Raw genomic sequence first — 22,920 nt, 5'->3', positions numbered from 1 at the left:
ATTAGGGGAGAGTGACTTCTTGTAGACTTCCTCATACAGCAAGAATCAGCTGGTTAGTCATCTACCAGTGAGGCGAGGCTCTAAAATGAACTATTTTTAGATGTTCAAAGTGATGCTAAGTACTGAAAATGTATTCACTTTATGTGCATATCAGGATAATGTGCTCACAAAAGATCCACACTGTTCAAGATTAGGATTATTAGGGTATGAAGAGTCAACCACACACATGAAGTAGGAACATAATAAATCCAGGCCTCTATGTCGCTTGCAAAACTGCCACGATACCAAATTTTCTCACTCATAGATGTTTAGAGGAAGTCGCATGAAAAGCAGAAACTGAATTTTTATTTTTAGATTTCTTTTTCTTAATTACAATTAAAAAATTGCTTTTAAATTTGATTAAGACCAACTTTTTACCAAAAAAAATATTTTCACACCAGCAAATAACAAACTGATAGAACCTTAGATTGAGGGTTTTTGTTTTGCTATTTCTTATCTTCATATTCATAATCACAGGGATTTTATCTTGTGGCTCAGAAACTAATAAACTATCCAATGTGTTTACTGTAAGTGTCAGTATTGTTTACTTAAAAAATAAGTGTTTGATTCACATTAAACAACAACATCACAGTGTAGTTTGGCATCAAACAGACAGTGCTGTCACTATTGTAGCTCCTCCCACATAACCAACCGTTCCTCTAAATAAAACTCTTACCCTTGAGGAACTCTCTTATGATTTCTGCATTTTGATTTCATCTCCTCCTCTGAAACTTTCAAGAGAAGTAACATTGAACTCCTGTGTTGTTTACATTTTCCATGTGAGTGACAGAATGGACTGGATAGTTAGTGCTACGCTATTCTTGTCAGGTAAGACAAGCTTGCGCATTTTGTGTTTGTTTTTTATTCATTAATAATAAATGTCTGAAAACAGTAAAAATATGTAAGTACGTTTTTCTACTAAATACACACAGCACAGTGACAAAGTGTCTTTAAAAAATATATTTCTTGTGGAATTAAAAACAAGTAGACACTACAGATTAGCAAGGGAAAGCAAATCATTTATAAATACCTTTGTAATGGCAATTTCCTTATTTGCATTTTTCTCCTTTATCTCTGCAATCAACTCAGTTAACTTCTGACTGCATCAATAGTTTAATTACTAAAATGTTTATGAGTTTATTTCCTGAATAGTCAAACAAAACAAAAGTAAGTTCTTACTTACAACCCAAAACCAACTGTAGAACTGGACATAAAATCCAATATACTTATTACTTCTTGTGTATATATCCATTTTCCATGACCATGTCCCTCAGTGGCAAAGCTCAGCGAGCCCCAGATACAGATCCAGCCGTGTAGGCACACACCCACACACACACACTTGCACACACACCCAAGCCATTCACTTACTTGCTCACACATATCCACCCATTAACAACACAAGCAGTGAACCAGATGCGAGCTCGTGATCTGTTTTGGGAAGGACTTAGTCCTAACACATGCATTCGGAGAGCTGTATAGATCCAATCTATGAAGAATGTGCCAAAAATCTAAATTTGTATAGAGCGGCTAAAAAAATTTTAGAGTTTACCCGGTCAAAGACTTTCTCTGTAGCTAAAAAGACAACTGCGGTTTCTAATTTATTGATGGAGCAATAATCTATTATATTTATATTATATTTATTAGTCTGTGTGTTTTTTTTAGTGTTGGAGTGTTTACCCTGTTTGATCAGGATGTATTATGGATCAAGTGATTTTATTCTAATCTTCTGACAAGGACTTTGCAGAGTATTTTAAGGTTAACATTTATGACTGTAATTGGGCGGTATGTTTGGAGATTACTCTGAATCTGAGTTACCATATACCAAAAAAAAAAGTAGGTGCTATCATAGGCCAAAGTTCTTTGTAACCCTCAGCTGGAAACCCATCTGGATCTGTGGCTGTGCCAGAGAGACTGGCACTGGTGCATAATCTCTGATAGTGATATAATGAAGCTGCTAACTAAAAACTAGTCCAAGCAAGAGTGTGAGTACTGGAGTACTGGTTATAAGAAGGTGTAATCCCTGAGAGTGGGGTAATGTTAATGCCAAGCATTGCAAAGACCAAAATCACTCATCTATTGTTTAAGAATGTCTGTGGACTGCTCATTCCTTTGACTCACTGCTGTACTGAGCCTTTAATTACTAGAAACATTTGATTCCTAGATACTGGCAATACATAAATACTGAGCCTGGATCTAAGTGGATCTAAGTTTTACAAATCTACCTTCTGGATCTGTAATAACAGTTGCTAACAGTAAGTTTATTCTTCTGCTTATTAGTATGGCTACACCTCTGGTTTTTGAGTTGTAACAAAATGAAAATGTGTGAGGAAAATGTGGATAAGTGTGTGCACAGATGTTTCGGACCAATGAGTCCACAATGTAGAAAGACAATGTTTGCCATTTAACGGGTTAGAAAGCTTAAGCCTCTTTTACTTCAAACCAACTTCCCATAGATGCCATGCGACAAATCTCAGTGTGGTCATGTATAACCTATCCTAGTACTAACTAGGATCAGTACAGCCATTGTGTGGTGTTTTAGTCATGATAAAGCTGCCCTTTGACATACAGCTTATTGACCACGATGACAGCCTGGGAGCCTCCTTGAATGAGCCTTTTTTAGACAGAGAACAGGAACTTGCATCACTCCAGCATTTCCTTTGGAAACTGCAAACATTCAAGTCTGTTCCTCTCAGCTCCTGGCTGCGGCTTTTTACCAGTGTTTGAATTTGTCCACAAAAGATCGGGATCTGCATCCATCTGCTCATTTACCTTCAAAACAATGAGCACGGTGTATGCTGATGTTTTTAACTACATCCACCCAGAGTTTCAGATAAGTCTGGATATCATGACTCACTGTTGTTTCTGGATCCTCTTCTGCCATCTCTGGTATTCCTGAAAACACCAAGCTATCCATCATGCTGTGAGCCTGCAGCTCAATAATAGTGTCTTTGATCTTTCAGTTTTCTCGGGTCATTCCTTCTCGATGGATTTCACCAACTCTCTGAGGATGGTGTTTACAGCAGCAAGTGTTTGCAGCCAGCAGCTGCTGTCTGAATTCCACTGACTCATTCAGCACTTGAAAGTCTTTTTGAAGGATTACCAAAAGGGCTAGCCGTGAATCACAGCTGCAGAGTTTTGTGCTTATTGACTTCAAAATGCCCACCATGTCACCGGTCTGTGGAGAGACCGGCTACAGGGAATCTTCATGGATGGTGCTGGTTTGCTGCTTGAGCAAGTCAGTGCGTTTGGGTTCCTGATAACAATGCGCTGAAACGCTCATAAATATAAGTCTGAACTGTCCAGATGTAATTTGCAGTCTTCCAGAGTGCTGAAGTTGATTAAAATATAGTTATAATTCTCATTTTTTATGACTTTTAAAGCTTTCTAGGTGTAAACTGGCAGAGAAAATTAGTGGAACGTTTGCAATTAGCAATTTAGCTCAGCTGCACACGCTCAGTGCTGCTGAGATTCTTGTTGGGTCTTGCATGACTACAGCATAGCCCTTTGACTTTGTTACGTATGGATGTTGTGGTATGAAATTTTCACTGTATGGTAATCAAATCAAAAAACGTTTAAACTTTCACAATGAAATCTAATAACTTCCAAGCAAGTAACTGCTTTGAGCACAATATTCTGAGCTTTTTAGTCGCTAGTGCTAATGAAAGGTTAAAAAAAAAACCACAGCCTACTTTTCTTAATGTGATTTGTAATTAGAGGCGCTATAACCACATTTTCATTCTTATGAAGGCTTTAAATAAAACTTCTGATATTCTTCTTTCTTCTTAAATTTTCAGTGTTTAGTGCCACACTTTGTTTCAATATTGAGCCCGTGGCTTGGAGAGCCCTGAGGAGCTCTGCTGCTGGTTTTGGTTACCAGGTGGTTCAAAGACAATCAGAGTAAGTGAACATTGGTTTCCATCTGTGTGTTTAAGATTATTGCTATTTATGTATTGATTTTGAACTACCATCTCTGTTATGCACCAGAGCAAAAAATAAATATATAAAACACTTGTAGTTTTGTAGTTTAACTTACATCATTGACTGAATTTATTTCCTCAGTCTGCTGGTCAGTGCTCCACTTGAACAGTATTCACAAAATGAAAGAGGGAGAATATATAGGTGCACCACATCTTCCCAAACCTGCCAAGATATCCAATTTGAAGGTAGGTAACTGGTAACAGTAAATATTTTGCTGTCAAAGAAATTTTGCACAAATCCAGGCACAGGAACTCGTTAAACCGGTTCATAGAGTACATATATCCAGGTATCTTAGTAGGTACCTTTCACTCTTCAAAAACAATATTGATTTACCAGTTAATAAAATTAAATAAGCAAAGAAAAAAAATCATTAAGGTTTTTCTTTTCTATTGTTTTCAACATTTTAAAATTACATAATAGTGAAATTTTATTCTGTTTTTCTTTCAATTTGTTACCTTCACCCTTGTGCTCTTACTTTTACAGTGTATTTTATGTTTTGTTTAAAAAAAAACAATAAAAAATGTAATGTTTTCACTACAGCACCAGGTTTCGCAGTCAACATGTCGCTTGGTTTGACAATGAAAAGCGATCAAAGAGCACAAAACACTGTGGTGAGTTACTGAACTGCAGACATTGCCAGTGCTTTGTTAAATTCTCTAAGGATCAAAATCTTCTGTCCTCTGTGTGTCAGATGTTTTGTTATAATCTCAAAATGCATGAAGGTCAATTCATAATGTACTTAATAAGTTGTGAAGGCTCTAAAGTGCTGTAAAAATGAAAAAATTAAAATCATGTTTTAAAATGCTCAAATTTGTCCCTTAACATAGAAATTATTAATCATATCAAGGTAAAAAAATTGCACGACTTCTTTAAAAGACTAAAGTTGGTTTTTTTTGTTTTTTTTAAATCACCATTTCTGAGCAGCCATATAAGAATTTGTTTTTTGTCAAATTGATTGATCTCAAACAATAAACCATTGTTTAATCACATCTTGGCTTTGTCTCCTCTCAGGTGTGTGGTCCAACCATTGCAAAGGACTGCAAAAGCATCACCATGTACAACGGGGTGTGCTTTCAGTTGGACCGTTACAATAGGCTTGGACCACCCGTACCTTCTTCTATTCAAGGTAACAGTAAAAGGAGTTTGGCAAAGAGACACTCTTTAACACATACTCTCTTATACATGTCAGCATAAATTAAGGCTGATCAGAAAAAGCAGTGGAGCAAATAAAAAAAAATTTTTTTGGAAGATGAGATTGCTGCAAAGGTAGAAGTGACACCAGGCTACATGTATGACTTGTATGATTTGGTGTAAAAAAAAAAAGAGATGACAGTCAAGGCCAAATATGAAGCCACACCCCTAAAAAATTTGCAAGAGAAAAACCCATATCAAGTTTAGATATTGCTTAGAAATCATTTCCTTCTCTTTTTTTAAAATTATTTTTTTTGAAAAGGGATTGTTACAGTAAAGTGAATTAATATTATTTAGTCAAAAGGAAAAAAAAAGACTTTTTCTTAGTCCTTTTGTTTTACATTCACATAACAAAAAGTGAACTCGGTGGCTTGACAGTGTATACATAATGCAACATATTTAACTTATTTACTTAAAGTACATTTAATACATATTATGAAGTAGAGGGTTGACCTGGCATTATACAATACATGGGAGATACACCAATTCAGGGTTGATGTTACCTAAATTCAGGGCGGATGGGGGACACAAAGCTAATCCATTTATTCCATATTTTGTAGAATTTATCTTTTTGAATTTTTAAGGAGAATGTCAATTTTTCCATGTTAAATATTTCAAAAACCACATTAAACCAATCCTCAAGTGTTGGAGGAGTTGGATTTAGCCAATTTTTCGTTACTGATTTTTTGCTGGCCACTCATAGTGCTTGTAAGAGCTTTGTGTCCCATCCCCAGACCCATGTACAAATTTACAAATTACAAGTTTTATCTTAAAGACCTCGCACAGAGTTTAATGGATTGCCTTGATGTGCCTTTTCTGATCCATATCTTCTCCAGCTTCTTGCTTTCATTTTCGTTGGTCTCTCCAAGATAGTGAACTTGTTGAGTACCAATGAAAATTACAAATCCTCTCCCAGTTCTTGTTTGTTATACCCATCCCTGATTCCAATTCCCATTTGGTCTTAATGTTTTGAGTAGTATCCTTCCTTGCCCGAAGAAGCACATTATATAGTTTGGAGATTGCCTTTCTCAGAGAAACAACATATGTTAATTTAACTATCTTAAAAATTCCTGACTCAACCGAGTTTGGGTTTGGGATATTGCAATATTGGTTAAAATAATCCCGCATTTGAAGAAACCTGAAGAAATCTACTTGTCTTAGGACATTTCTTATTTGTAAAGACTGAAAACTCTGTAGTGTCCCTTTATGTGTGGAGAAATGTTGTTAGCCCACTCTCTATCCAAGACTGAAATCTTTTATCACTTTCATTTGGTTTAAAATCTGTATCGTATGCACACCATCTAAATTCTTTTAGTATCCGTTCACTAGAAACATCACAAATTAGGTTTGTAATTATTTTCCTTTTTGAATGCATACTTTAGAGAGTCTATTTAGAGTTAAAGTTGAATCTTTTACATCAACTTTATTAAGAATTTACATTAAAGAGAAGCTTGTCTAAATGAGGTATTTATGGTAACCCCCACCCACAAAGTCCCAAGTCTTGTACTGCATTCAACCACTTCAAGCAACTTCTCCTTTTAATGTGTGCCTTCCTCTTCTTTGTTATTTATTTTTGTTGTCTTAGTATTTATATGTCCTGCACAGTTGGTGTGAGCAGCCATAGTTTCATTGTACATGTACAATATGCAACAAAGGGTTATTCTTTTCTATTCGATTCTATTGTTTATATAATATGAGTGTGAGGAAAATGTTAAAATTAACCCTTTAAAATGTATTTCATTCTGAAATTAATCTCTTTGATAGGGTGCCCACTGCAAACAGACATTGCCTTTCTGTTGGATGGTTCAGGCAGCGTGTCTCAGCCTGATTTTCAAACAATGAAGAGATTTGTGAAAGAGATAATTCAATCATTTCTCTCAAGTGAAACACAGGTAAGCAGCTGTTGTCACTCTGTCAGTAAAATCATGGCACATATATAAAATAGTTCCATTGTTATTTCTATTAAGTCCCATAAAAATAATGTTTTACATGTTTTAATTTCTGCCTTTTCAGTTTTCTGTTTCCCAGTTCTCCACTTATCCAGAGGTTCACTTTAACTTTAAGAAATTTTCCTCATCTGGATCAGTGGAGACTGACATCAATGGAATCAGACAGCAGGGGGGATCTACTTACACAGCTAAGGCCATCACACATGTTGTGTAAGTAATACAATGATATTACTGAAGCACTGCAGTTACCTCATTGTTTGGACTTCCTGTCCAGATGACTTTTTTTCTTTGAATCTGACCACACTAATTTGACTGTGACTGCAGGAAGCCTTTTAAATGGGACACTGTACTCAGACTTGGGTTTTAAAGCATCTTCACCAGAGTCATGGCACCCAAAAAGGCTAAATTCAAATGTTTGCAGATTTAAATTTGAAAAAAACAAACAAACAAACAAACAAACTTGTATTACATTGATTTGTACAAAAGTAAAAAAAAAAAAAAAAAGCAAAACAGAATGATGTATGCTTAAATAACAACCATGCAATTTACCTGATAGTATATCATTTACAAGATCAACTGTAAAACAAAACAATCTTTAGAAATTCGATTTTTTTTTTTATTTGACAGGAACAACGTTTTCACACCACAAAGTGGTTCCAGACCAAATGGGAAGAAGGTCTTGATAGTAATTACTGATGGACAATCTACTGACCGGTATGATCTACGAGATGCAACAAAGCGAGCAGAGAGTAAAAACATTGTTCGATTTGCTATTGGGGTAAGTACTTTCATTACTAAACTTGCAGAATGTTGCATTTTATACTAGTACTTGGTTTTGTTCACTTGTCACACTACACTCCCATTATAATGCACTATAGGGAGACAGGTCCTGAGCAACTCATTCACTACACCTTCAGAAGCTGCTTGGCCATAGAGACCCAGTCTATGAAGCTCACAATCTTTGTGCTGCATTAATGCCACAGGAGGTTAAAAGTGTTTTCAACTTTTACACTGAGTTGGCATGGCTCTAAAGCAGGGGTCCCCAATCCCAGTCCACGAGGGCCGGTGTCCCTGCAGGTTTTAGAGCTCACCCTGGGTCAACACACCTGAATCACATGATTAGTTCATTACTAGGCCTCTGGAGAACTGAAGACATGTTGAGAAGGTAATTTATCCATTTAAATCAGCTGTGATGGATCAAGGACACATCTAAAACCTGCAGGGACACCGGCCCTCGTGGACTGGGATTGGGGACCCCTGCTCTAAAGGCTTCCACTTTGAAATAATACCATTTATAGTCAATCGTGGAATATACAGGAGGGATTAAATTTCACAAACTGACTTGTTGCAGCAGTGAGATCATATTACAGTATCACACTCATATTAGCTAAGGTCTTTAAAATGACAAATTCTTTCTCAAATATTTGTTAAGGCTAAGTAATGGCTTAGTGATGTGTGTAAATTTTACTGTAAATCAGGTGAAGTATAAGGACTGTATTTTACTAAAGTGAGCAAATAATCTTGCTTAATATGAGGACTCAAACATATCTGTAAAATCATAGGTGGGCAGCGCTTTTAGGCTCCCTGATGCAAGAAAAGAACTGCGCACCATTGCATCCACTCCCTCATATGTGTTTGAAGTGGAGAACTTCGACGCACTTGAAGTAATAAGACAGAATCTGCAGGACAAAATTTTCTCCATCGAAGGTATGAACATGAATTTATTGTTTCAACTTAAAATTCCTGTAAATGTTTCAAAAATTCAAATAATTACATTATGTTAAATATTATTTTACTGCCTACCTATTCATAAGAGTTTTTTCACATCAGATGTCATTCCTAACATGATGATAATCTGTGTGTTTTACTGGAATTGAAGCAGTGAACTTTCATTTGTTGTGTAAACTGCTACACTATGAAGCAACTAAAATCACCACATTGTATCAACTTTATTATATTGTATTCATTAGAGTCACATTTTAAATTGAACATCCTGTAACTTTACATTAGAGAAATGAACAACAAATGCGGTTATAATAAACAGTAAAAATCATTTGAAATTATTTGTTATATTAATGAATGTAATAATAATGCTAAATTTGATGCTAAGCATGCTATTACTATAACGTTTTGAAAGGAAGAATCCATTTTCAGATACTTTTATAATAAACAAATTATTTGAAAATTGTACTTAGCATAATGAAGCATAGTGAGAGAATGAACCTGTATGAATGTATATGTTGTATTTTGTCTCTCTTTTACCTTCTCATTTATTTTTCTGACACAGGATCTCAAAGCAGTGGAGAGTCACTGGAAATGGAAATGTCTCAAGAGGGATTCAGTGCAGTTATTGTGCCTGAGGTAATTAAAACTACCTGAAACTCACCAGACAGCCGAGTCATAGAAAGAAAGATTCACATGTGCCTTGTGGGAGTTTTTAAGTTCTAATGGCAAATACAGGTTAAACACATTCCAGATTTTAAAGGTAAAATAAATTGGTTATAAAATGTATTTCCTGTCTGCACTGTAGGGAATTCAGATGTCTATTGTTGGTGCAAACCAGTGGAAGGGAGGCTACGTGCAATACACAACAGGAGGCCAGAAGGTGAAAACATATGAAGATGTGTCTTTGGAGCCTGACAGTTATCTTGGTAAGAATATTACAGCTTTAACAATCTAACTCATACACATGTGATCATGTATATACACAGCTCTGCTCCAGTTCTTTCACCCAGAAACACTAATGAGTTTGCAAAACGGACACAATTTTGTCATGAAACTGCTGTGTCAGGCAGGAGAAAGGACCCAAATGCAGAACTCAAAACACAGGGATGAACTGAAGGAGGCTGCTTTATTGCAGTGGCAAAACTTATACAAAAAACACTTATAAAACCAAACCAAAACCCAGAAACTGGCAACTAAAAACAAAACACTGGGAAACTCAGGATTGCAATCTCTGGGAGCACAACAGGAGAAACCCACAAGCATGAGGGGACGATGCAACGCTGACTGAGAGAAACACAGGGCTACAATACATGGAGGGATAACAAGGGAATAGGACACAGGAGGACACACACCTGGGAGTAATCAAACACAACAAGACAAGGGGAAGCCAAACTAGACACACTACCATGAGACACAGATTTACAAAGTAAAGCAGGAAACATAACACATAAACGCAGGCTTAACAAAGGGATAGAGCTGACAGGGGAGACAAAGCAACCATGGAACACAGAGACAAAAACCAGAATACTAAGAGCGCTAACACCGAAACCAAAAGACTAGAAATGATAAATACTGACAGAATCAAAGTTCAATAATAATGCAAAACACTGGGTCACTGACCCAGGACCATGACAAATTTAAATGGAGGCATCTTAATCTTTCTTCCCCCTTTGAATACCTAAATTCTAGGTTACTCTATGGCAGTTGCTAAAACCCAACGTGGCTCTCTGACAGTTGTTGGTGCTCCAAGATATAAACACAGAGGAGCTGTGTTTGCTGTTAACAGAGAAAACTTGAAAAACCAAAAGATTGAGTCCTTTTCGACACAGGTATGTTTTTGCAGGAAGACAAACCTGAATCATATTGTAAAATTATTTTCTCGAAAATAAAAGCTGTTTCAGTTACACAGTTTTTCTAATTAATAATTTTATTGCTTTAACATTATCAGACTGGTGCATATTTCGGGGCAGAGGTGTGTACCATGGACATAAATAATGATGACATCACTGATCTAATCTTCATATCTGCCCCAATGTACATGGAGCCTGATAGAGAGGGAAGAGTTTATGTTTGCAGATTAACTGGTCCGGTAAATATATTTAGAATATTTATAATATTTTATATCCTACAGTTAAATTAATCAGTTTATTTGCCAACTTTCTTAATGTTCATAAAATATTCACTCTCTTCCTTTTAGTTTGTGGAGTGTAATTTTGATGATCCATTAGTACTAAGAGGACGTGCAGCTGTCAAAGGAAGGTTCGGCTCTTCTCTTGCTGTGCTGCCTGATCTAAACTCAGATGGATTCAGGGATTTGGCAGTTGGAGCACCTTTGGAGAATAATGGTGAAGGCAGCATCTACATATTTAATGGCGAAGGAGGAGGAAGAATCAGTCCTACTTACTCACAGGTACACAACATCAAAGAACTCACAATGATGACTAAAATCATCTACCACGTAATTCCAATATCTATACAATCTACAGTTGGAATATATAATCTGATTAAAATATTATGTATATATATGTACACAGAGAATAACTGGCTCTGAGGTCCAGTCAGGACTGAAGTTCTTTGGCCTCACAATCAGTCAGTCATCTTTTGATCATAGTGGTGATAGACTGCCTGACTTAGCGGTGGGTTCAAAGGGTAGAGTTGTCTTACTGAGGTAAGTCAAAGATAGTGTAATCATACATTACTGTCGTTTATGATAATTCTATCATTTTTGTTGATGGTGAACCTTAATGAATTCACTAATGTATAAAAGTTTACATCAGTTTGAAATATAGAACAGGGTAAAGCATATTTATTTTTCAAAGGTCAAATTATATTAATGAAAGTTTATAATTTTCAAAACGTAACTAATGAATGGATTTCCTTTTTCTAGTTATCTTAACACTTGATTGAAAATGCTCTACTGGTTAAAGAAGCAATAAATGTGGTTGCTTAAGCATCTAGAATTATAGTCTGTGTTCAGTCTTGTTGTAACAAATGATTTCCATTCAGAAATTGAAATGCATGCATTACCCCAAAACAGAGGATTTAATAAAATAGTGTGTAGTAAAGTCATGTTAACAATATGAAATAATTATCATTTAGTAAGCCAATTGGTATGATAAAGTTACTTAACTGAAACACTATTGTTCTAGAGTTATGAAAATTCAATCAAAAAGCATTTCCTTAAATGTTCATTTAAGATTTGTTGTATAAATAATTTCAGCTTGAAAAAGGACATTTTTGGGTGACTCAAAATTCTGTAGCTTTAAGTTAAAACCCCAAATGTAATTTACATGTTTCCCCCCTACTTTCCAGATCAAGACCTATAGTAATGGTAAAAGCTGAGGTGTTATTCAGCCCAAACCAAATTCCTACTCAGAATGTAGACTGCTCAAAACCATTGGAGAACACAGCTGCAATCTGTTTTACCATGAGCAGAGTGTCTACAGTCAACACAGGTTCATCATTCACCTCACTTTTTGTAAAACAAAAAAGCCAGTGTCCATTATTTTAATGTTAATGTCTAAACATTTGTAACATGGAAATGTATTTGTTCCAGCTCAAGCAAGGATTGATTACACTTTAACACTGGATGCTTCTCGCAAATCTCCAACCAACCGGGCTTACGTCAGTGGGAAACAACAAGAGCAGTCTGGATCTGTTACTCTTGACTTACGAAACCGACAATGTTCAACTGTAAAATTCATTATCGAGGTAAAAAATAAAACATCTGAAAAAGTACTAAAACCAAGAGAGATTCAAGTCAGCAAACTTAACGTTGTTCTCTTCTTGCAGGCCTGTCCAGAGGATGCTCTTAATGTACTTTCCAATGAGCTCAAATTCATATTTGATGGGTTGCCATTAAACACAAACCTCAGGCCAAGTCTTGCCCCACAGAGTCAAACAGCAACTATTTTTCCTGTAAGTAACCCAAGAAAAAAAATACCAACCAACTAAAAAACAAACCCAAAGAATATTTGACTGGATAACTGAGCCTAGTCAAAGTTAAGAAACAGTTTTAGTTTTGCACTTTCATTTTCAAATGCCTTGTATTATTGGCATGCAATTGACTTATACCTATTGGAGACACTTCTACTGAAGTAATGGAAGTAAATGGGTTATATTTACCCCAGTGGTGTACCCCTACAATACATGCAAGTTGTGCAAAGAACAGCTTTCTGTGTGCAATTTCTTTTAGTCTTTTAAAACACGTTTTTAACACAGAAGAGAACCTATATAGTTCTCAGCTGCTTCCACAGTAGTGACAAATTTCAAGTTTAAAAATAAAAAATGTCACAGACTACCCGTCTGCCTGCAGCCATTGTTTGTTGTCAGATGAGGACAGCGTCAGAAACACATGATACATCCAGTCTTTAGGCTAATCTTGCGTGCTGTTGATAGTCCATCAGTCAACTACTGAGAAAAGCGAAGTTATGACATCCAAAGAGCTGAAGTGAAACCAAGTGTTAAAAACAAAGTCAAGTGTCCATGGCAGCCACTGTGTGTACTTTGCACAATCTATTTTTGACCTTTTATGACTTTTTTTTCTCTTTTTTTGCATATTTGATCTATTCCTGGTGAACTCTACTGTTTCCCCTTTCCCTATTCTGGACCACTTGTCAACAAATCAGCATTCGACTGATGCATAGGTGATTAGGGCTGCTCAATTAATCGAATTTTAATCACGATTACGATCTGGGCTTTCAACGATCATTAAAAATGACTGAGCCGTTTATTAGCCCCTCCCTCGTGCCTTACTCTCGCGCTGCTCCGTGTGGCAAAGCGAGCGCACCTCTCTGCATTTCGAACACGTGTCACAACAATTAAGAGCAGAGGTCCCCAACCATTTTTGCGCCACGGACCGGTTTGTGCCCGACAATATTTTCACGGACCGGCCTTTAAGGTGTCGCGGATAAATACAACAAAATAAAACTAGTACCGGTACCGAAAAAAAGAAAATTTATTCATAACACACGTGAAAAGACACAGGAAAACCGAGTAAACGATAAAAACGATAACAAAATAACGCTGAAAACCGATAAAAACCCTGAAAACTATACATTTCACACCTGAGCTTCAACTCTCGCGGCCCGGTACCAAACGACTCACACACCGGTACTGGTCCGAGGCCCGGGGGTTGGGAACTGCTGATTAAGAGGACCCAAGGGAAGCTCGGAAAGCTAAGCAGAAGTTATTTGGAGAGGAGAGTGACTGCCGTTGGTTGAAAAGAGAGGTAAAAAAAAACTTCAGTGGTGTGGAAGCATTATTGGTTCGCGGAGTCAGACGTGGATCAAGTAGACATAGTGTGTAAACTTTGCTACGGTGTCGTAGCTGCACCACAGAGCAACACTGCAAAGTTCACTAAACATAGATGTTTACATTTTTCATTTACTTTTTATATTGCAAACATTTGCACTGTTATCAGTTTTTTTCACACTATTTTATGACAATCTTTAAAGTCATTATTCAATACATTGTTATTGTTAAATAAATATCGTCAAATAATCGAGATCTCAATTTCAGTGAAAATAATCGTGATTATCATTTTTGCCATAATCGAGCAGCCCTATAGGTGATTTTGTCTAGCGATATGCAATTGGGATTGTGGAGGGCTGCACAGGAGCACATTTGCAGTGGTTGAAAACCAGCAAAGTGGTATACTGACTTGCAAACTGCCAAAACGTCTGATACTGTTTTTGGAGTCTGCATAAGGAGTTAAAAGTATGTCTTGGACACTTGCTTGCATGTGCTTCACTCTCTTTGTGGTTGCATTATGTCCTCCAGACCTTTTTTTTTTTTTTTTCAGTTGAAAGGTGACGGGGCTCTTCCACTTATTGGTCATGTTAAAGATCTCAGCATTTCTTCCTAATGGATGTGGCAACTGTCTCCGTTTGACTTACAAAAATTGCCTAGTTGGAAGGAAGAATATCTACTTGGTACCAGATCAGATGTGTTTTTTTTTTTTTTTTTTTTTCTTTTTTTTTTAAATGACATCAGAAACAGCAGTATGCGACATTACGTGATGGCAGAGCTTCAGTTCATCCTTTGTCATTTTTTTTTTTTTTTTTTTTTTTTAATTAATTAATTAATTTATTTTTTTAATTTTTTAATAAATAGGACAGGGGGAATGAATGAGAGAAAGAGGGGGAGAGAAAGAAAGAAAACCAAAGGGGAGAAGAGACGGTGAGAAGGGGGGGGAAGAGAGAGAAAAAAAAAAAAAGAACTCCTGGGTCACCTGTATGGAGAAAAAAAAAAAAACAAACAAAAAAAAACAAACAGAGGAGACAGCAAACAACAAAGAGCAACATAATAATAGAGAAAACAAAGCACCATCACAATAAACTAGCTAGTCATAGATATCAATATTTACTAAATAATAAACGATATTGTGCAGCACGCAAGATAGACAGCGCACAGTGTGCTTTGAGGTAGCAGCCAAGAAAGCTTTAGTCCGCGTCTGTGAATACCCATGTGTGCATACCTGTGTGGATCAGCATGCTTGCATTCCAAGGGTTTCTCCATGTAATGATCTGCTAGGGAGTGTGGGGGGGCCACAGCCCCGTCCTCCAGGGTGTGAAGCGGGTATGGAGGAGATCAAAACTCCAGACATCCAGAGGCCCCCAGAACACAAGAGACCATGGAAGACCAACAGAGGGGCAGCCGCGCCACTGTTCCAGTAAGAGCTGAGGAGAGTCCCAGATGAGAGCTCGCCCAGCAGCCGCGGAGCAGAAGTCAGGGGGAGTTGCAGTGACGCGCCCGTGAGCTCCGCCGGCCCCCAGCTGTGCCTGAGTGACCGAGCCCCAGGCCGAGAGGCCGGGGGCACCCCACCTCCAAAGGGGCCCGAGCGAGCCCCAGGCCCCAGGCCCCGACAAGCGGCCGCCAAGGATCAGATCAGATGTGTTGAGCGGCTCCTTGGCTCCATAGTCACCGTTGCAGATGAGAAACTAACTTCAGCCTTCCCATGCCTGGATGTAGCTGCCACCTGGCATTTCACCTTTTGAACAAGCTGGGAACTAAGCCAAATGCCTAGGCTAGCTCCATGTCTTGCCAGAAAATCTGAGCCTAATTCTCTATCCTGAATAAGGATGATTTCCACGCTGCTGGTGATAACTACAATCATACTCCATCTGTGGGGTGCCGAATCAGAATCCTTTAATAAACAGACTAAAAAATGATGTGGTCACAGTTGGTGCAAGACAGTAAGTGGCCTTCTGTAGTTGCCTCCATCTGGCAGGTGTCCATCTCCCTTCTTGACCAACTTTTCTGGGACCAACCTCATCACTGTGGCCAAGTAGCATTCAATTCACCCCCTGCCCTAGTGATGCTCTTCCCAGTGTTAGGGTGGTCTGCATGCCACCCACCCAGTCATCCAAACTCTGGTTCACTCTAGCTCTATCTAGTTGAAGAGCTACTGTTGTTCAAGAGACACCCACTAAGTGAACAATTTTATTACCTTCCATAAAATAACAGATCTCTTTAGAAAAGATCAAATTTGTCTAAATATGAAACTATGGCAGAAATATTTTGTTTTTGGTCCAAAAGGTCAGAAAAAAAATTCTGTTCATATCAATACTATTTTTTGGAAACACATCTGGAATCTGGGCATAATTTTTGTGTTCTCAGTTTTGATAAGAATATTAATAAGGCCACAGTGACACGGTTTTGTAAACGGACTCAGGCGCAGACCAGGAGACCTTTGCAGAAACTGATAGTGCGTTTATTTACAGTGGTGTCACCGGGTGATTATATATATACAAGGTGCTCGGGGAAGGGGTCCGGGGCTCCAGGGGGGAAGGGTCCAAAACCACACTCTGCTCTTTCATCCAACAATCCCACTCTTTTCCCACTCCAGTCACTCTTCTCGCTCACTCGGGGGTACAGGGATGGGTCCGGGGGGAATCTACGCACACAAACAGAAAATCCAATTAGCACTAGATCACAAGGAAACTCACAGACTTAGGCAGATTGCTGAAGCACTAACGCAGGTGACTCAATGTTCCAGCGACGAGTAGTGTAGGTCTGCCATCTTAAAAAGCCCTTCTGATTGTGGTAACCAGCGCCAGGTGTGATGATGAGCACAGGTGTGTGGGCCAGGGGTGGAGCCCACAGTGAGCACCGGGGAAAGAGAGAGAGAGAGAGAGAGAGAGAGAGAGAGCACAAGAACACATGTTGCCTAACACGGAATCAGCTGGTGAGGCACGGGGACCGTGACACACATATAGTTCTTTTTTTAATCACTTAAAGATATTTATCAAAAATTAAATAATTCTCAGCTAAAACTGACTCAGAGAAATTAGTCTCTGCTTAAGCAGGTAAGACTAGGGATGATATTTTATTTACAGGATTTTCCAGATAATCCGTATTATTACGTCAACTTTTTCGGAATATATCAGCCACAGACCTTACATGTACATGTAAATTTGAACATATTAACCTGGTACTGAAGTCACTTAATTGGCTCCCAGTTCAGTTTAAAATCTACTAGTTCATAAAGCAAATAATATATACTTTATTTACGTTTCCATATTGCTCTCTTTCACAGTTAGGGTTTGAGATCAACTGTGGTACTGACAACAGATGTGTTGATGACCTTAAAGTGGATTTCGGCTTCACCAGGTGAGGCTTGCTTGTGTGAGCACAGTTATTGTTGCCATATTGTTTGAACTGAAAAATAACATGGTTTATCAGAGCTCAAAGTACATTATATTTGATGCACTGTGGCATTAGTATGACTGTAGCCTTGTTTCCTCTCTCTTTTTCTCAACTTTCTCCATGTGCTACCAGATCCTCAGTGGTTAAAGTGGGCATTGATGAATTTCTGCATGTCACAGTCACAGTGGAGAACAGAGGAGAAAACTCCTACAACAGTCGTGTTATTCTCACGTACCCAGCTGGACTGTCCTACAGGAAGTTCACGAGTCAGCAGGTAAGGCACCAGGATCACGTCTGTATCGGTTCATCACTGATCTGTTGTTGTTCAAATGCATCCAGGAATCATTTTGTTTTTTAATAAAGGGAAGAATTGAGTGCAACTCCTTGGACAGTGAAGATGATTTATCCCGGGGATGGACACACTGCACTATTGACAAGCCAATTTTCAAGAGCAAAACTAAGGTGTTTTTTTGTAAATAACATTTTTTTTATCAATTTTTTTTTTCTGAATTTTGCACAATTTAAAGGCAAAGAGAAGTCACTCATCTTTCTCATTCAATTAAGGCTTCCTTCATTGTCTCCTATGGGATTGACACCAACAGTCAATTTGAGAAGGAGATCTTTATCACTGCAAATGCCACCAGGTAATGTTCCTTCCTCATTTAAGTAACAGCCCCATGTATACATTACAAATATGTTCACTTCTCTCTTTCAGTGGAAATCAGGAGCATGCCCCTACAAGTGAACTTTACAAAAGGAAATCAATTAATGTAAAATACAGCATTTTTATGACATTTGCGAGGTATGTGTTGTTTTGTTTGTAACTAAAGAAAGAATTACATGTAGTAAGTAACAAATAAGTATGTAATAACAAGTATTATATATATTTTAAACATTAAATATACATTATCTGTTTAGCTCACTAAGCTACAACAATTTCACATTTGGGAAGAATGATTTGAAGAAACCAGTCCAACAATCAGTTAAGGTACATTTAAACTTCTACAGTGGTGTGAAAAAGTTTTTGCCTCTTTCCAGAGTTACTGTTTTTTTTTTTGTATATGTCTGTCACACTTAAATGTTTATCAGATAATCCAAAAAAATGTTGTTATTAGACCAAGATAATAGAAAAAAACATTTATGTTAATTTTATAACACAAGTTAACTGTGGTGTATCACATTTTTGGAAAGTTGTACAATTCCTCTAGCCACACCCAGGCCTGATTACTGCAATATCGTTTCTTAATTCACTTAAATGGGACCTGCCTGACAAATTAAGTAAACTAAAAGATCCTCAACAGTCAGACATCATGCTGCGTTTCAAGGAAAATCCAGAACCAACAAGAAACAAAGCAATTGAGATCTCCCACCACTTACCTCAGTTAGGGTCAGAGTTCATGACTCCAACATAAGAAAGAGTCTGGGCAAAAATGGCCTGCATGACAGAGCTCCAAGATTAAAACAACTGCTGAGCAAAAGGAACAATAAAGGATTGTTTCAGTTTTACTAGAAAACATCTTACCGATCCCCAAGACTTTGGGGAATATACTCTGTGGACTGATGAGACAAACATACCAAAACATCATGAAGGAGAATGTTGGGCCATCTGTTTATGACCTGAAGCTGAAGCACATTTGGGTTCTGGAGCAGGACAAGGGTGCAAAACACACCAGCAAGCACACCTAGTCCAAGTCCTGACCTGAATCCCAAAGAGATGCTGTGATATGACATTACAAAGGTGGTTTTAATTCTCAAAAACCCTCCATTGTGTCTGAATTACAACAATTCTGCAACAATGAATGGGCCCATGTAGGTTTGGATATTTTTTCCTCTCAAACATAAACACCTTCATTTAGAAACTGCCTTTTGTATTTACTTGTTATTTTTGTCTAATATTTAACGTTGTTTGATGGTCTAAAACATTTAGGTGTGACAAACATACAAAAAAAAAAAATAGGAATTCACTTTTTCCCAACACTGTATCTATATTTTTCCATTGTATGAGTCCATTGTATCATTTAGACCTAAATTTAATGGTTGATTGTCCGTTTCTTTACTTGTTTAGGTTTCAAACTATATCAGAGCGCTTAATTTCATTGTGGTGATCAAAGTTCCAGTGAAACTTGGTGAAAAAGACATTTGGGTGGATTTGAGCAGTCTACAGGTATTACATTTGTCAGAAGTCTTAGTTTTTGACTCCACAAATGGCTTAAATTTTGATATGGATGGATGGATGTGGTGAAATTAGAACTAATAAAACTATCAAACTGTTTTTTATTTGATAAATCAAACACAGATTTCAGATTGTCAGAGAGGAAATGATGAAGAACCAAGTGTCAGAGATTTTGTTCCAAAAATACAAAAGAATAAAGTGGTGGTAAGTATGCCTTGGTACTTAACTGTTCATATTTACCCTAATTGTAGATTTAAAAAGAAATCACATTACACGGTATCACAGCTTATGTTGCATTTTCTCACCCTCAGGACTGCTCTGTAGCCAGGTGCAGAGTGTTCAAGTGCAACTCATTCTTGAAAAGACTGCAGAGTAGGACATACGAAATCTCTGCCAACATTAGTTCACAATGGATAGAGCAGGTAGTTGAAGGGAAGTTTGTGTTGTCTCATTAAGATTTGTTCCTGAGTATGTACTAATAACTTTTTTTAAGATAAGTATGTTTCCTATTAAATCAAAAAACACCCAATTTTGGCTCATTGTGTTCCATTTTTCTTAGATTGGACTGCAATCTACCAAATTCCTCTTGACCAGTACAGCCACTGTGGAGTATGACCAAAGCCAATACATCTACTTTTCAACAGTGTCTAACAACAATCCTCCTGTTCACAAGGTGATTACATATTTTTTTTCTCTTGTCTGAGTTGTAAAAGATCTTGAATATAATCCATATTCTATTATCTCTCAGCTTGAAGCAGTGGTTGAAGTATATTCTGAGGCAAATTTCACCAAAGAGATCATTGGAGGATGTCTGGGAGGGTTGGCTTTTCTGGCTTTACTCACTGCTGGTCTGTATAAGGTAAAATACACTTTTTAGACTTTTTTTCAATTACTTGCACAGCTTTAAAGTTTTTAGATAACATGTTCAGTTAAAAATAGTTTAAAGGTTAGTATATTCACTCATATAGCTTTGTTTTTTTTCACTAATCTTTTTAATGGATGACTGGTGCATTTTTATGTTTTTCCTTGCAATTCTAGGCTGGATTTTTTGAGAGTAAGTACACGCAGATGATAAATGACAATGCAGAGGACGGTCCAGATCCAGGGACTGATGGAAGTCCATCCCCGGCAGAAAAATAAAGATCACATTTGTAGTTGCATGTTTAAACTATATGAAAGCTATAGATCCTCCTTATAATTTTAGAAGTCAACATTTTGTGTAAAAATGTCAATGCTACCACATTGGATTAATTAAACCAAAAACAGCTTGCTATATCTGACATCATTCTTTCACCCACTCATTCAACACTTTACACTTTACTATACAATGAATATTTCTGAGTTTGAATTGCAAACATTGTACAGTGAATTAGAATTTTTGTGCTTAGTGCAGTGCGATACATGCAAATTCTTGTTAGTTTTTGTAGTTTTGTGCTGATAGTTTTGGCGCAACTGTCTCTTTAGCACCACCAATAGGTGATTTTGTGAATAGTTTTGACACATAGTGACACTGCAGGAAGTGGAAAGAAGTAGGAATTTTTAAGGAAGCTACACATGACTGCAACCAATCCACATGCATCAGCCATTAATCCTTAGACCTTTCTGGCATCATCTGTATGTATATTGTTTATATGATCAAAAACAAAAATAATCCCAATACAGTGTCATGTACTGTTTAAAACATAGTGCTGTCAGTATTGTAGCTCGGTGTACACAGGGCTTCCTCTAAATCACTGACGTAACTCTGAACAGTCACCCTGTAACTTCTGCATTTTGGTTTTCAACTCTGACTTTGTCAGCAGAATCAATACGTCACTCATTTCTCAAACTACTTTCATGGATGTAACACAATGGACTGTTTAGTGTGATGCATGCACAATCATTCTTGTAACAACATCCTAAAAAGTTGATTCTGTTCATCTGTTTGCAGTGTTTTAAGTGGAAGAAACATTCATAAACTCATCTAAGTGAGTTTTTCAGTCTCAGCTGTCTGCAGATTTCAACAACCTTATAAATTAGGGGTGTCAAACATAAGGCCTTGGGACTAGTGTTGGCCTGACAAAGACTTTAATCCTGCCCACTGGACACCTTGAAAAAGAGGGCATAAATTTTAGACTTTTAACTGTATATATCTATTTTATAAGTGTTAAAGATTTTCCTACAGATAAACACACACACACACACAACCTGCAAATATCAGCAAGACCTATTTAGAGACAGGACTCAAAAAGTTCAAAGCAGTTGGAAGGACCAGTCTCCACAGGGCTTTTGCTTAGACCCAGACTCATGTCAATATTATCCCAGAGTCCACACCAGAGTCACACACCACTCAACAGCTCGCAATTTCCAAATCCTGTGCACATGGACAGACTGATGAACATAACTTTACAACAAATCCAAACAATAACCAAAGTAGGAGTAGCACTTCACTAGCTGCTTTCAAGGCACCAAGCCATCATAAGCTGATGCACTGCTGCATCCTTTCAAAGCTGCCCAAACGATCTCATCAGAGCGAGTGTGTGATTGCCACCAGGTATGTGATCCTGAAGGAACATAGGCCAACGCGCGCGCGCACACACACACACACACACACACACACACACACACACACACACACACACACATAGGGAAAATGGAGAATGGAGGCACAGACTTGAAACCAAAAACAGAGAGACAAGGACACAAGAAGAAAACATCAAACAACATAACATAATATAAACATGATATGATATACTGAAGAAGATATTAGAGAAAACAGAAAAACTCACACACGGGGAAATCAAAAAAACTAATAGAATAGAAACAAGCCCACTTTTCAGTATTAAAACAGCAATGAGTTAATACGATTCAAAAACTATTCATACTAAATAACAGTAATCAAATACAAGGGGTCTAGAGAAAAAAGTAAGAACAAAAAGTGAACATTTTCTGTGAATTAACAAAACCTATGTTAACTTGATTTAATTACCTGGAAAATTTTCCCATGATTAAATTGTGTTCAACAGATTATTGTTTTGAATGAGACCATGTCATCTAGCTATATTTTTGTTATATTACTACTACTACTGTTACTTGTGAGTACAAATGGTTGTCTGTCTCTCTGTGTTAGTCCTATGACAGACTGGTGATGTGTACCCCACCTCTCGCCCTACGGCAGCTGAAATATGCTCAAAACAGGAAATGGAAACCATGACATCTTCTTCTGACAAATGTGTT

At 37.4% G+C, this 22,920-nt stretch overlaps 1 protein-coding gene across 1 annotated transcript; it reads left to right on the top strand.

The window, feature by feature from the left end:
- The first annotated feature begins 762 nt into the window (after positions 1 to 762).
- LOC147323249 (integrin alpha-M-like) lies at positions 763 to 21,537 on the top strand. Its single transcript, XM_086303502.1, has 30 exons — positions 763 to 867; positions 3,834 to 3,936; positions 4,099 to 4,202; positions 4,558 to 4,628; positions 5,029 to 5,143; positions 6,973 to 7,100; positions 7,222 to 7,367; positions 7,785 to 7,935; positions 8,720 to 8,864; positions 9,445 to 9,518; positions 9,688 to 9,808; positions 10,572 to 10,711; positions 10,831 to 10,971; positions 11,080 to 11,292; positions 11,417 to 11,550; positions 12,195 to 12,337; positions 12,439 to 12,593; positions 12,675 to 12,800; positions 17,422 to 17,495; positions 17,664 to 17,805; positions 17,895 to 17,993; positions 18,096 to 18,175; positions 18,247 to 18,333; positions 18,450 to 18,519; positions 19,597 to 19,695; positions 19,828 to 19,908; positions 20,016 to 20,126; positions 20,264 to 20,377; positions 20,453 to 20,563; positions 20,743 to 21,537. The coding sequence occupies exons 1-30, from the start codon at positions 831 to 833 to the stop codon at positions 20,842 to 20,844; spliced, it is 3,417 nt and encodes a 1,138-aa protein (XP_086159628.1). The 5' UTR covers positions 763 to 830; the 3' UTR covers positions 20,845 to 21,537.
- The last annotated feature ends 1,383 nt before the right edge of the window (positions 21,538 to 22,920 follow it).

This window comes from Aulonocara sp. 'chitande type north' Nkhata Bay, linkage group LG8 (assembly GCF_057382095.1).
Source record: "Aulonocara sp. 'chitande type north' Nkhata Bay isolate Kocher_YH1m ecotype deep benthic linkage group LG8, A_spYH_male_GT1.1, whole genome shotgun sequence".
Taxonomy (NCBI): domain Eukaryota; kingdom Metazoa; phylum Chordata; class Actinopteri; order Cichliformes; family Cichlidae; genus Aulonocara; species Aulonocara sp. 'chitande type north' Nkhata Bay.
This window is presented reverse-complemented; position numbering and strand designations above follow the sequence as displayed.